The sequence below is a fragment of the Myotis daubentonii genome, chromosome 3 (assembly GCF_963259705.1).
Source record: "Myotis daubentonii chromosome 3, mMyoDau2.1, whole genome shotgun sequence".
Classification (NCBI taxonomy): Eukaryota; Metazoa; Chordata; class Mammalia; order Chiroptera; family Vespertilionidae; genus Myotis; species Myotis daubentonii.
Genome location: NC_081842.1, coordinates 81,260,212 through 81,272,437, shown reverse-complemented (window position 1 = coordinate 81,272,437; position 12,226 = coordinate 81,260,212). Strand labels below are relative to the sequence as shown.

The window sequence follows — 12,226 nt, the reverse complement described above, 5'->3', positions numbered from 1 at the left end:
CATCTCTCTGTTCCAGGTACTTGTTTTATGGCAACATCTCCTGGAATTCCTCAACGTCATCATCTTTTGGCTCTCTCCTATGTTCAATAACCTAACTCGTACATCCCCTGCCTCCCTTCTTTGTTTACGCCCTCACATGGTGGCACTTCTTCACAAATACATCTTGGAAAAAAGCTTAAGGAAGATAATATTTTTTAGTCTTTGCATATCTGAAAATATCCTTGTTTTACTCTAATACTACCACTTAGCTAGACATGGAGTTTAGGATACAATGAAGATTTTTGAAGACATTGTTCCATTGTTTTCTAACTTCCAGTGCTGCTAGGAAGTCAAATGTTATTCTGATTCTGGGTCCTTTGAATGGGACCTATTTTCTTCTCAGAAACGTACAGTCATTTCTTTACCCCCATACTCTGAAATTTTGGAACATTTGTGCTTTGGAGGGTTTTTTTCTTTTTTCATTTTTCTGGGTGTACATTGGGCCTTTGTAATCTGCAAGCCCATGTCTTTCAGTTCTGAGAAATTACATAATTTCCAGGATTATTTCCTACCCTCCTTTTCCCCTATCTCTTCTAGAACCCACTACTTAGGTATTGTATTCCCTGAAATAATCCTATTTTCTTATTTTCTCTCACTTTTCATTTCTTTTTGTTCATGTATTTGTAAAACTTCCTTAACTTGATCTTCCAAATCTTCAAAGTATTATTTAAATAGCTTTATTGTGCTTTATAACTTTTTAATATAGCATCCCATGCTTATTTCCTATGTATAATCAATATTGACCTACAATGTCATAGACCTTGTGATATAATGTGCTTCTTGGGGAAAAACTTTGCCACTTCAATATTTTCTCTTTATATAGGGTTTAATCTGCCAAAAATATGTACCTTTTAGTCCCCATGCTGTTAAATTTACTTTAAAATGATTTCTTCAAAACTTGTCAAGTATCACAAAATGTTGGCAAAAAAACAAAGTTTCTTAGGAGTATTTGTGGCCACACTACAAATAGAGCTGAAGTATAAATAACTGCAAGATAAAAAGACAAGGAGATGGTTCCAGCAATCAGAGTTAGCCAAAGCACAGGGTTGTTGGCAGTGGCCTGGAATGTGGGATGCATTGCCCACTTGAATCAAAGTCCAGATGCCTGTGGTTTCTTTTTTCCATTATCAGTTCATCATACTGGTTTGTTTTTGTTTTAAGGTCATCGGGCTTCTGAGCAAGAATCTCATCTCTAGAAAATATTCCATGCCAAAACTCCCTATGTATGTGCAATTTATTTAAATGAGTGACATGTGGTTTCATATCGGCATTCTCTTATTGCAAATGATAAATGGCATCTTATATCAGTTGATTAGGTTACAAAATGCTTTGATGTGCAGTCTCAGTAAAAACCCAGTACTTTTTTTTTTTTTTACATATTATTATTTATTTCTGAAAGGAAGGGACAGGGAGAGAAACATCAATGAGAGAGAAAATCATTGATCGGCAGCCTGCTGCATGCCCTCAACTGGAGATCGAGCCCACAACCCGGGCATATGCCAACCAGAATCAAACCCGGGACTCTCCAGTCCGCAGGCCGATGCTCTATCACCTGAGCAAAACCGGCTAGGGCAACCCTGTAAATTTTAATCTTCATTTCACAAAGGTTGTAAAAGCAGACAGCACAATGGTTAAGAGCCTCAACATTCTTAACTGAAAAAATGGGATAACATTGATCTCTTGGGGTTTGTGTGTTACTTTATATACACAGAATGATTAATGTGTCTGGTATGTAGTAAGCACCCCTACAGGGGCTGCCATTGTTGTAATGCTAGAATCTGTCTTAAGGATTCCAGCAGTGTGTGTTAATGCTGTCATCCTGTTTTTCACTTATTTGTAAAATATCTTCCTTTTGTTTGTTCTGCATTCTTATTCAATTACAGGCTTCTCAAAAAATGGGAATTATCTACCAAAAGCCTATACAAATTTGAGACTCACCATACTATCAGCTGACTCAAATTGATTTTGCATCCAAAATACTTTCTGCATCCAAAACTCCTAGTTTTAGGCAAATGGAAACTAGCTTTACTATTTGAATTTCTTAAAAGGATGTGCTCTGCTTAAGTATTCTATGAATTACATTTCTCAGTTATTGCATAGCAATTTAATGTGTACTTAAGGATATAATCAAACATATAACTCCAAAAAGATCTGGGTTTATTTGGGTGTTTTTTTTATCCTCATGAGAGGATTTATTTACTAATTTTAGAGAGAGCCAAGGAGAGGGAGAGAAAGAAAAAGATCCTTCTGTTGCCTCCCATATGCACCCTGACCAGAGCTTGAACCTGCAGTCTGTTTTGGTGTATGGGCTGATGTTCCAACTGAGCCATCCGCCAGGCCTGTGTTTTGGTTTTTAACATAAAAGCTAAGAGCTTACCAGGGGTGGGCAAACTTTTTGACACGAGGGCCACAATGGGTTCTTAAACTGGACCGGGGGGGGGGGGGGGGGGGGGGGGGGGTCCGGAACAAAAGCATGGATGGAGTGTTTGTGTGAACTAATATAAATTCAAAGTAAACATCATTACATAAAAGGGTACGGTCTTTTTTTGTTTGTTTGTTTTATTCATTTCAAATGGGCCAGATCCGGCCCGCGGGCCGTAGTTTGCCCACGGCTGGCCTAGGCCATGTGAATCTAATTTGCAGAGATGAGAGAAGTCTGCCTTTGTGCCTATGCTCTTCAAGAGGTGACACTTCCGTGTCCCTATTCTGGAGATGATGTGGCTTCCTGTGGTCCACAGAAGACCTGAGTTCCAGGGAACACAACCAGGAAGTCCTTGTAAAGACATTTTTTCATGTGCATTTGTTTCCATAGCTTAGTCTAATAGTTTCCAAATGTCAATGGAAGCAGGATTCAGCTCAGGAACTTGTTATAAATTCCTACCTGGACCCCCTCAAAAATTTGATTCGATAGGATGGAGCAACAAATCTGCATTTAAAACAAACTTTCCCCACAGCTGCTGCTATGCGATTCCAACATAGGTAGTGCAAACCCCACAAATAGAAACACTGCCTAAGTCTAAGGCTTTGAGGGTTGGGCTAAAAGGAATAAAAAGGGCTCTCCCTATTTCTTTCCCCCAGGAAGTAGTTGAAACATCTAGAGAAAACCGAGGGTCCTTGTTGCTGGAATTGGTCTGGGTCCACCACATACCTCTTTCCTATATATCCATTACCAACTTGCCCAGTTATTTCTACTAATTTGGACTTTTTTAAACAGACAACTATTTTATTAACTTAACCCTGTTCTTATACAAAGCATTACACAAGCTGTTTAGAAAGTTAAGATTCAATATTTTGTTTTCCTTTCCTTGTGCTTCTAGAACATATGTCCATTCAAAACAGATTCAGGAAGGATGTTAGTATACAAGGGAATGTTGTCTCCCCCTGAAGAATGTATTACAATTTTATTTTCATTTCCCCCCTTCACAGCTATGAATTCCAGGTGAAACCAAAAAACCCACTTGGAGAAGGCCCACCCAGCACCACAGTGGCATTCAGTACTGAATCAGGTAATCACATCAATAGCAATTCCCAACAAGGATGTAAAGGGCTACAATGTTTTGCAATAGGGAACTTGTTTGAAACCCAGCCAAACATTATGTATAGTTTCTTGCATTTCCAAAAATCATCTATGGGACAAAACCAATTGTGGAAGATGCCCATAAGGAAAGACCACTTATGTTTTTCCTCATATATTTTGATGTAAGAAAAAAATTAGGTATATCAGTTTAAAAGAAAAGTGTTTAATCTATACTCAAAAATCTAGTGAACTAATGGTCTTCTGTATGCCAGCAACAATGCCTAGAATCAAAATATCAGACATGCTGAGCCATACATCTTAAAAGGAAACTCATTTGATACGTTTGTTTTCTGATAAGCAGCTGTGAAATTCTCTTTTGCGAGTTACTAAGCTCCAATTCCCTAATGAAATAAATATATACTCACAGCATCGTTTGTATAATTTTACACCAACTGCAGTTCATGGCACATTGGTGATTTATCATCAGTAATTTTTGTATGAAACTAAGAGGAAGCTTTTAAAACGGAAGTGAAAGCTAGAACAGCAGTGAAGATGTCTAACTACTCAAATCAAATAAAAGATACAGCTGACTATCTGGCAGAAGATTTCCAATTGAGACCATTTCCAAAACAACACCCACATACTTTCCAATTCCATTTTAGAAAGAGTAAACTATTTTGTGGGTAAAATTTCTTTACTGTAAGCACCCACCTTCTTCACTGTACCACTGGAACACTGAGACCTACTTACGTAATAACTTCTGACTCTGTTGCCATTTCTCCTCAGCGGATCCGAGAGTGAGCGAGCCAGTTTCTGGTAAGTACCTGTCTTGATGTGAACCTAACTACACGCTTTTCTAAACTGATTCAACTACCCAGACATGGCAGAATGTAAGTCATGATATCAATCAGGTGCGAATGCATATCCAGAACACTCAGTTTCATCAAGAGTCTGATGTTTGGGGAACAAGTTGGATATTCTGAAGCTTGCTTTCATTCATGTACCAAATTTTCTGTATAATAACTGTCAAGATATAATACCCTCATTTCCACTTTTAATAACAAGTCACATTAGAGCAGCTGTTTAAATTGTATATGCTGCAACACAAAACAAAACCTGAATTCTCTCAGGATGCTGTCTACATCTAGCACTGCAAAGGCTATTCAACACCTAAAAATACACCTCTACAACTTTATCACTATTGACAGGAACTTAAGTGGGGCCTTATGTGTTTAACTCCTATAATATTTTGGCTCCAATATTTAGCATTGGAGAAAACCAGCTGTCAGCAAGTTGACAGTGAACTTTGCAAACTGTTTTTTGTTTGTTTGTTTTTTAAAGCTTTTAGGACAGCTCTTCAGCACCAAAATCAGATACTAAACTCAAATCTTATGTTTTCCTTATGCAGGAGGAAGAGATGCCATCTGGACAGAAAGACCCTTTGATTCAGACTCTTACTCAGAATGTAAAGGCAAACAGTATGTCAAAAGGACTTGGTATAAAAAGTTTGTAGGGGTGCAGCTATGCAACTCCCTTAGATACAAGATTTATCTGAGCGACTCCCTCACAGGTAAGCAAGACTACCTGCTGTTTTGAGTCTTGTCTATCAGGGAATGCTTTGCAGCATTCTGTAAAACTTGGTTTTTTCTTTGGACAGAAACTAAGGTATGATGTAAATACAAATATTCTTTTTGAACAAGAAATAGCCTAGAAAACAAGGATTTAAGACATGCTATTAGAAGGTAAACAATGAAAATGCAATTTGAACAGTGCTATCATGGCAAACTTGAATGTAAAGACACCAGCCACATTCAAGCTCAATTTTGTTACAGCCAACCAAAGATAAAAACCTTACTGATAATAAAATGGGTGTATCTAACAGTCCTCATGGGAGGAATATGACAATCAAAATTTTAAGTCTGTTAACGACAAGATCAAGATTACAACAACTGGCTGGAAAGGCTATGTAACCCCTTGCTCCAGACCCAGCAGCTTATTTTCACTTCTCTACTCCTACAATAAAAATTTTAAACAAATAAGGCTTAGAAAGGTAGGCATTTGTCCAATTATTCAATAGTATCTGCTTTATTCAGACATTGTTCTAGGTGTTAAGGACAAAACAGCAAACAAGACACAAGCAAGCCCTCTTGTAGCTTACAATTTAGTTGTAGTGCTTTGAAAAAAAACTTAAAAAAGAGTGGAACAAAACGGCTGAATGGAAGCTCCTTTAATTAGAAGTGCTAGGAAAAGCCTCTCTGAAAAGATAACACTGTGCCAGGAAGAAAACTACGAGAAGGCACCAACCAAGCAAAGATCTAGGGGAAAGCCAAGATGGAGGGAAGAGAAACTCAAAGGCCTGTGGCACAACACGCACAGCCAGTTCCACTGGTGTGGCTGAGGCTTAGTCAGAGGAAGACAGGCAGGCAGGTGTGAAATCATGTGACACTTCGGGTTTTCTTCTGAGCACAACAGGAGTTTGCTGGAGAGATTTATGGGAGTAACATTGCCTGAGAAGCATTTTTAAAACATGTAGGATATGAGAGGAAGAAAGGAAGAATAGAGAGGCAAAATGAAAAACAGGAATGTCAGCTGGGAGACCATTTCATAGTTCAGTCAAAGGGCACTGATGGCTTGAACTAGGGCAAAAGTACAAGATCAGGAAAGAATGATTATTTGGAACAATGTGATTATTTCAGAACTAGAAGCCTGGTGCATCCGTGGACCAGTGGGGTCCCTCAGCCTGGCCTGTGCCCTCTTGCAATCCAGGACCCCTCGGGGGATGTCAGACTGCCGGTTTTGGCCCGATCCTCACAGGCCAGGCAGCCAGGGAGGAGCCCGGGCTGGGTGCTGCGCAGCTCCCGCTCATCCTGGCCCCACTGCGCCTACCACCACAGCTCGTAGCGAGCTGCCGGGGAGACAGGAGAGGTTCATGCCACCGCAGCTGCACTTGCCAGCCATGAGCTTGGCATCTGGCACTCCCACTGTGGGAGTGCACTGACCACCAGGGGGCAGCTCCTGCATTGAGCATCTGGTCAGTGCGTTGGTCAGTGCGTGTCATACCGGCCAATCGTCCAGGTGCTTGGGCTTTTATATATGTATACTAGAGGCCCAGTGCACAAAAATTTGTGCACTCAGGGGTAGGGGGTCCCTCAGCCCGGCCTGTGCCCTTTTGCAGTCTGGGACCTCTCGGGGTGACCACTTGTTGGCTTAGGCCTGCTCCCCAGGGGATTGTGCCTAAGATGGCAATCAGACATCCCTCTGGCAGCCCGGCAGCCCTCGGGGGAGGTCCACTTGCCAGTGGGGAGCGGGACTAAGCTGCAATCGGACATCCTTAGCGCTGCTGAGGAGGCAGGAGAGGCTCCCACCACCACCACTGTACTGGCAGCCGTCAGCCTGGCTTGTGGCTGAGCAGAGGTCCCCCCACTGAGAGCGCACTGACCACCAGAGGGCAGCTCCTGCATTGAGCGTCTGCCCCCTGGTGGTCAGTGTGTGTCATAGTGACCAGTCATTCCCAGTCTTTCTGCTGTTAGGGTCAGTTTGCATATTACCCTTTTACTATATAGGATAGAGGCCTGGTGCATGGGAGGGGGCCGGCTGGTTTGCTCTGAAGGGTGTTCCAGATCAGGGTGGGGGTCCCCACTGGGGTGCCTGGCCAGCCTGGATGACGGACTGATGGCTGTTTGCAGCTGGTCACACCCCCTTCAGGGTGGGGGTCCCCACTGGGGTGCCTGGCCAGCCTGGGTGAGAGGCTGAGGGCTGTTTTCAGGCTGGCGGGTGACTGAAGCTCCCAGCCTCTTTTTTTCTTCTTTTTTTTATTCTGGGATTTATTTACCTTCTATGGCTGTCACTGGAGCTGAGAGCCGGCTCCAGCTCTGAGGCTCTGGCTGGCTGAAAGCAGATATCTGGGTTTGTTTAGATTCTATAATTGAAACTCTGTTACCATCACTGGCGCTCTAAGCTTTGAGCCCGCTGCCGGCTAAAAGCAGGTTTCTGGAGTTTGTTTAGCTTCTATAATTGCAACATCGTTGCATCCGGAGCTCAGAGCTGGGCTGTGGCAGGCGGGGAACCTTGGCTTCCTCCGTCACTGGAGCAAGCAAGCCTCATGTTCGCTTCAGCTGCATGGCTGCTGGCCGTCATCTTGGCTGGCAGTTAATTTGCATATTGCGCTGATTAGCCAATGGGAAGGGTAGCGAAGTTATGGTTAATGACCATGTTTCTCTATTATTAGATAGGATAGTCTCATATCAAAGAAAGTAACACTTTATGATCCTTTTAATTTTTGGTTCTTCAGGAAAATTTTATAACATAGGCGATCAGAGAGGCCATGGAGAAGATCACTGCCAATTTGTGGACTCGTTTTTAGATGGACGCACAGGACAGCAACTGACTTCTGAGCAGTTACCCACAAAAGAAGGTATGTTTTCTGAGCCTCCTCAAAAGCAGGACGGTTTTATAAATTGACCCAAAAAGAATTCAAGCTGAGGAAAGCAATCACTTTAAAAATAATTCTATGCTAGAACTGTTATAATTATCTAGCTAGAAAGAAAAAATTTTTTAAAAGACCTTACTTAGTATAAAGACCTTAATGAAAGTTTCTCAACTTTCCTCCCAGCCCCTAAGACTCTATTCCTTAGGGCCAAGGAAAGCTACACACAAACATATATAAATGCGTTCTACTTTAAGGAAACCTGAATAAAAGAGCAATGTTTCCTAAACTTAAATCATTCATATATAGTACCTTTATGTTTTTTTCAATACTGAGCACATAGGCATTTTTTTATTCCCTTAAAAAAATTTTAAAGACAGACTACCACAAATGGAAAAACAGTACTAGTATCTGCTTTCATTATATAAGTTCAGTTAAAATAGAACAATTATGTTAAAAAATGAATAACCAAGGTAATGCTGAAGACACTTTAGCACTAAGCTGCTTAACGAGGATTAAAAAGATGAAAATTAATTTACTTGTTGTCCAAGCAAGGCAGGAGAGTGTAAATTAAATGTCCATATTACTTGGGAATCACTAAGAACTTTGTTAGATACTTTAAATCATTTGACTAGTCTTTTCAGCAACACATTTTGTTCTCTGGCATCACAGAAAAGATGCCTTAATAGGATCTGTGAATCCATGAACCAGAAGTTGAAACTGGTATCTTATAGGAACTGGATATAAACATACTATAAATTGTGTATATTTCTATATTTTACATTCACAGAGAAATTTCGAAATTTTTAATCATTTAGTATAGGGTCATTGAAGATTCCACCTAAGTTTAATTCTTAGAAATTTAGCAAGCTTGATATTACCTTTCTTTTGTTTCTTAACACAGTGGTAAATAAATATAGCACCATTACTCTGGTCAGTTCTTCACAGACCACTATGAGTCTGTAATGTGCAGAAAGTACACTTTCACATAAGACCGAGTGTAGATGTGCTCAATGACACTCAGAAACACACAACCCTTCTGACTCCTGCTCCTTTCCAGCTTTGTTTCCTAGACACTACCAATAGTCCCATGCTTTGTTAAGGAGTTACAGATGCCCCTGATGTTTAGCCCCAGTTTCTACCTCAGGAAAGATACCATTTCTAAATGTCCATTTCTAAAATACTTCACTTCACCTAGAGTAACATTCAGCCATTCAATCTATGAGCAATGAAGGCAAATATATAACGTTGCAATTATTATAATGTACTTTCCCTTATAGGCTATTTCAGAGCAGTTCGCCAGGAACCTGTCCAATTTGGAGAAATTGGTGGTCACACCCAAATCAACTACGTTCAGTGGTATGAATGTGGGACCACAATTCCTGGAAAATGGTAGACGCTGCAATCGTGTTCACAAGTGCCTTGTTTCATCGTGGCAAAAAATAATTGCAAACACTATGGTATTTGTTATTCATTTAAAGCTGTTCTGTTTACTATGTATAAAAGTTTAAAATCTAATTGATAGCAGTATTAGATGTTTTTATTAGAAAAATTGCTGAGAATATTTATCAGGTTTTAAAAAGTCATTTTAATAAAGCAAGATATTAACAGAGTAACATTTTTCTGGGGAAGCTGGCTCCCTATTCATGGTATTTTAAGAGATTTTTTGTATATTATTTATCACAATGTTGTAATGTTTTGAGATACTTTTATAACAAAATTAACATCAAAAACTAATATACTTTTTAAAAAATGTTTACTTTTATTAATGTGTATCCTTCCTACTGGTGAGTTAATTCCATAAATCTCTCTTTGGTTTAACTTATTAGATCAGATTAACTTCAGCATATATATCTGGGGTTAAAATTCACATGTTTATTTAAACTTCAGTTTTTTAGTAATAGTTGAATATCTTTTCTGAATGTTTAAATAAACATTCATGTGAATATACATTGCCTCAAATATTTTTAAATTATTAAAAAGGTTTAGTTTCAATAAGTAAATTTCATTTCAGCTAAAAATAGAATTGAGAATGACATACTGTTTCAAAAATATACATTTTTTCTTACTATACTCAATTATATATTACAATATCTGAATATACTTTGTCAAACTATTCCTTCAAGCAACTGTCTTTGTACTGTTTTTAATATAATTCTAAACAAGTTGTATGAAGAAACTGAATGTGAAGTCTGAGCTCAAAAAGATAACATATGATGAGATCGCTACCATTTTACAGGATATTTACTACGTTTTTACACATAAGACTTCTAGGAATGAATGTATCAGAAGATGTTTTCAGTCTAACTTAACCTGTACTGACTCAGACTCATTTTTATTTAAAAAGGTATTTTCCTCATTTGGAGAGGGAGGTGGGAATGCTGCATTGTTTCCCTCATTCTGAGAGGATCCTTTCAACATGCTTCAATTTTATCAATGCTACATTCTGTACTTTTCAAACAGGTAGAAACTGCAATAAAGAAATGTAGTGTTTTTTTAAGGCTGAGTTCTTTATTTTTGAATAGTTCATCTCTATAAGGAAAATTACATTTACTCAGGATCTACCAAAATCCCCTTGTGTCTTATAATACTGTATCTGTTGTGTTTATGTATTATGCTAATCTATCTTCCTGTGACATAAATTTTAAAGTTTCACTGTTTTAAGCCAATAGTTGTTAAATGCATTTCTTTCAAGTCAGGACAAAAATCAGTTTCTCTGAATAGAAACTATTCTAAGTTAGACCACCTATACTTTATTTACAAAACATTAGTAAGGATTTGTTTCCCACCTTTTTCTCATGAATATATAATTTTAGTGATTAAACAAGACCGTTAATTGATTCAATCATCTTTATTAACCTATCAATGTTATATTTTATACATAATATCTAGTTGTCTTTTCAAAGAGATCTATTTTTAGTACATCATGTTAATAGTACAAAGCCAAATAAGATGGCTAAATTTCAACCTAGCATTTTAATAACCTCTGGACAAGGCAAGCTAGAAAGTCAATCACTTTACACACATAAGAGTAGTGTTCCAAAATTACTAGGAAGCTGCTACACTTTTAAGCAGGGGAGGAAAAAAACTTTCATTTTGGTCTTTTTTTGTGTTCTAGCAAGTTATACTCTCAATTAACAGCAACAATGATATCATAAAAAATGCTCTGCTTTTTAAATTTCTGAACTTCAATACAAATTAAAATAAAATAATAGTATTGGAGTCTTTTGGGAGGCAAACAGCTACCAGCTACACTTCATCAATGTAACTGAGCTGCTTTATCGATAACCAGGTCCAGGTTGAGTATAGCCCTGACCAAAGGGAGGACGGTTACGTGCATAAGGGTTAGGCCCACTTGGAGGAGGGGTTATGGTACTTGCAGACTGAGTAAAACCTGGTCTTGGTTGATAGGCCCCGGCTTGGCTTGGAGCCATTCCAGGCTGTGAGGCAGGGGCCACAGTATAATTAGTAGGCTGAGAAGTTTGGGTAGCGTAAGTATGTGGAGGGTAATTGCTCGCCTGGTACTGCTGTGGTTGTTGAGCAGGCAGTTGTTGAGGCTGACCAGAAAAGGCAGCAGCTTGTGCTTGGGAAGTTGCTTGCTGGCCATATCCCTGGAACTGCTGAGGTTGCTGGGGTCCAGTCTGCTGACTATAGCCTGCTGAAAAGGCAAAATAAATAATGTATATACTATATTTTTCTGTTGATAAAAATTTTCCAGAGAAATAGCCTTTACTGTTATGGACCAAAAATGATGAGAAATTTAACAAACTTAATCCTAAGTATTTATATAACAAGTAAGGTAGTAGATTCTACCATGTAATCTTATTTCCAGACTAAATGACATCAAAAATTTTCTAAAAATTTTTTAAACCCACTCATCTTAAATTGAAACCTGTATACATATATTTCTTCACTACCAACTGCTTCTACACTATATAATCCCTAAAAGCATAATTCCTAGTAAAGAGTAAATGCTCAAATGATAAAGCACAGAATTAATGCAAAAACTAGTCATTAGTCTGGTTCTGAGGGAAGGCCTATTTAACACCAGTACCAAATAAAAATACATTAGAGAATTAATATTCTTAAATGAAACAATCGTGCTACAAATAGATCTAATTGTGATGCTTTAAAAGTTTAGTCACTCTATAAAAACTAAGCCATTTAAGAATAAACATTAAGTACCCATCTTCACAACCCTTAATATTTTCACTTTTTTAAGATTTGGTATCTGATTTTTTTTT

General features: G+C 38.6%; 2 protein-coding genes across 16 annotated transcripts in view; one reads left to right on the top strand and one right to left on the bottom strand.

Annotated features, from left to right (window-relative positions):
• Positions 1-10,482, top strand: part of ABI3BP (ABI family member 3 binding protein) — a 258,489-nt gene extending 248,007 nt beyond the window's left edge. For all 9 annotated transcript variants that reach the window (XM_059687989.1, XM_059687988.1, XM_059687987.1 and 6 more), the window contains 5 exons: positions 3,466-3,545; positions 4,343-4,372; positions 4,965-5,126; positions 7,848-7,970; positions 9,263-10,482. In XM_059687989.1, the coding sequence (XP_059543972.1) occupies positions 3,466-3,545; positions 4,343-4,372; positions 4,965-5,126; positions 7,848-7,970; positions 9,263-9,378 (511 nt within the window). In that variant the 3' untranslated portion in view covers positions 9,379-10,482. The remainder of the gene's footprint in view (positions 1-3,465; positions 3,546-4,342; positions 4,373-4,964; positions 5,127-7,847; positions 7,971-9,262) is intronic.
• A 336-nt stretch (positions 10,483-10,818) lies between these two features.
• TFG (trafficking from ER to golgi regulator) overlaps positions 10,819-12,226 on the bottom strand; it is a 32,253-nt gene continuing 30,845 nt past the window's right edge. For 5 of the 7 annotated variants that reach the window (XM_059688004.1, XM_059687999.1, XM_059688001.1 and 2 more), the window contains one exon: positions 10,819-11,640. In XM_059688004.1, the coding sequence (XP_059543987.1) occupies positions 11,261-11,640 (380 nt within the window). In that variant the 3' untranslated portion in view covers positions 10,819-11,260. The remainder of the gene's footprint in view (positions 11,641-12,226) is intronic. The other 2 variants (XM_059688000.1, XM_059688002.1) reach the window with 1 other exon arrangement.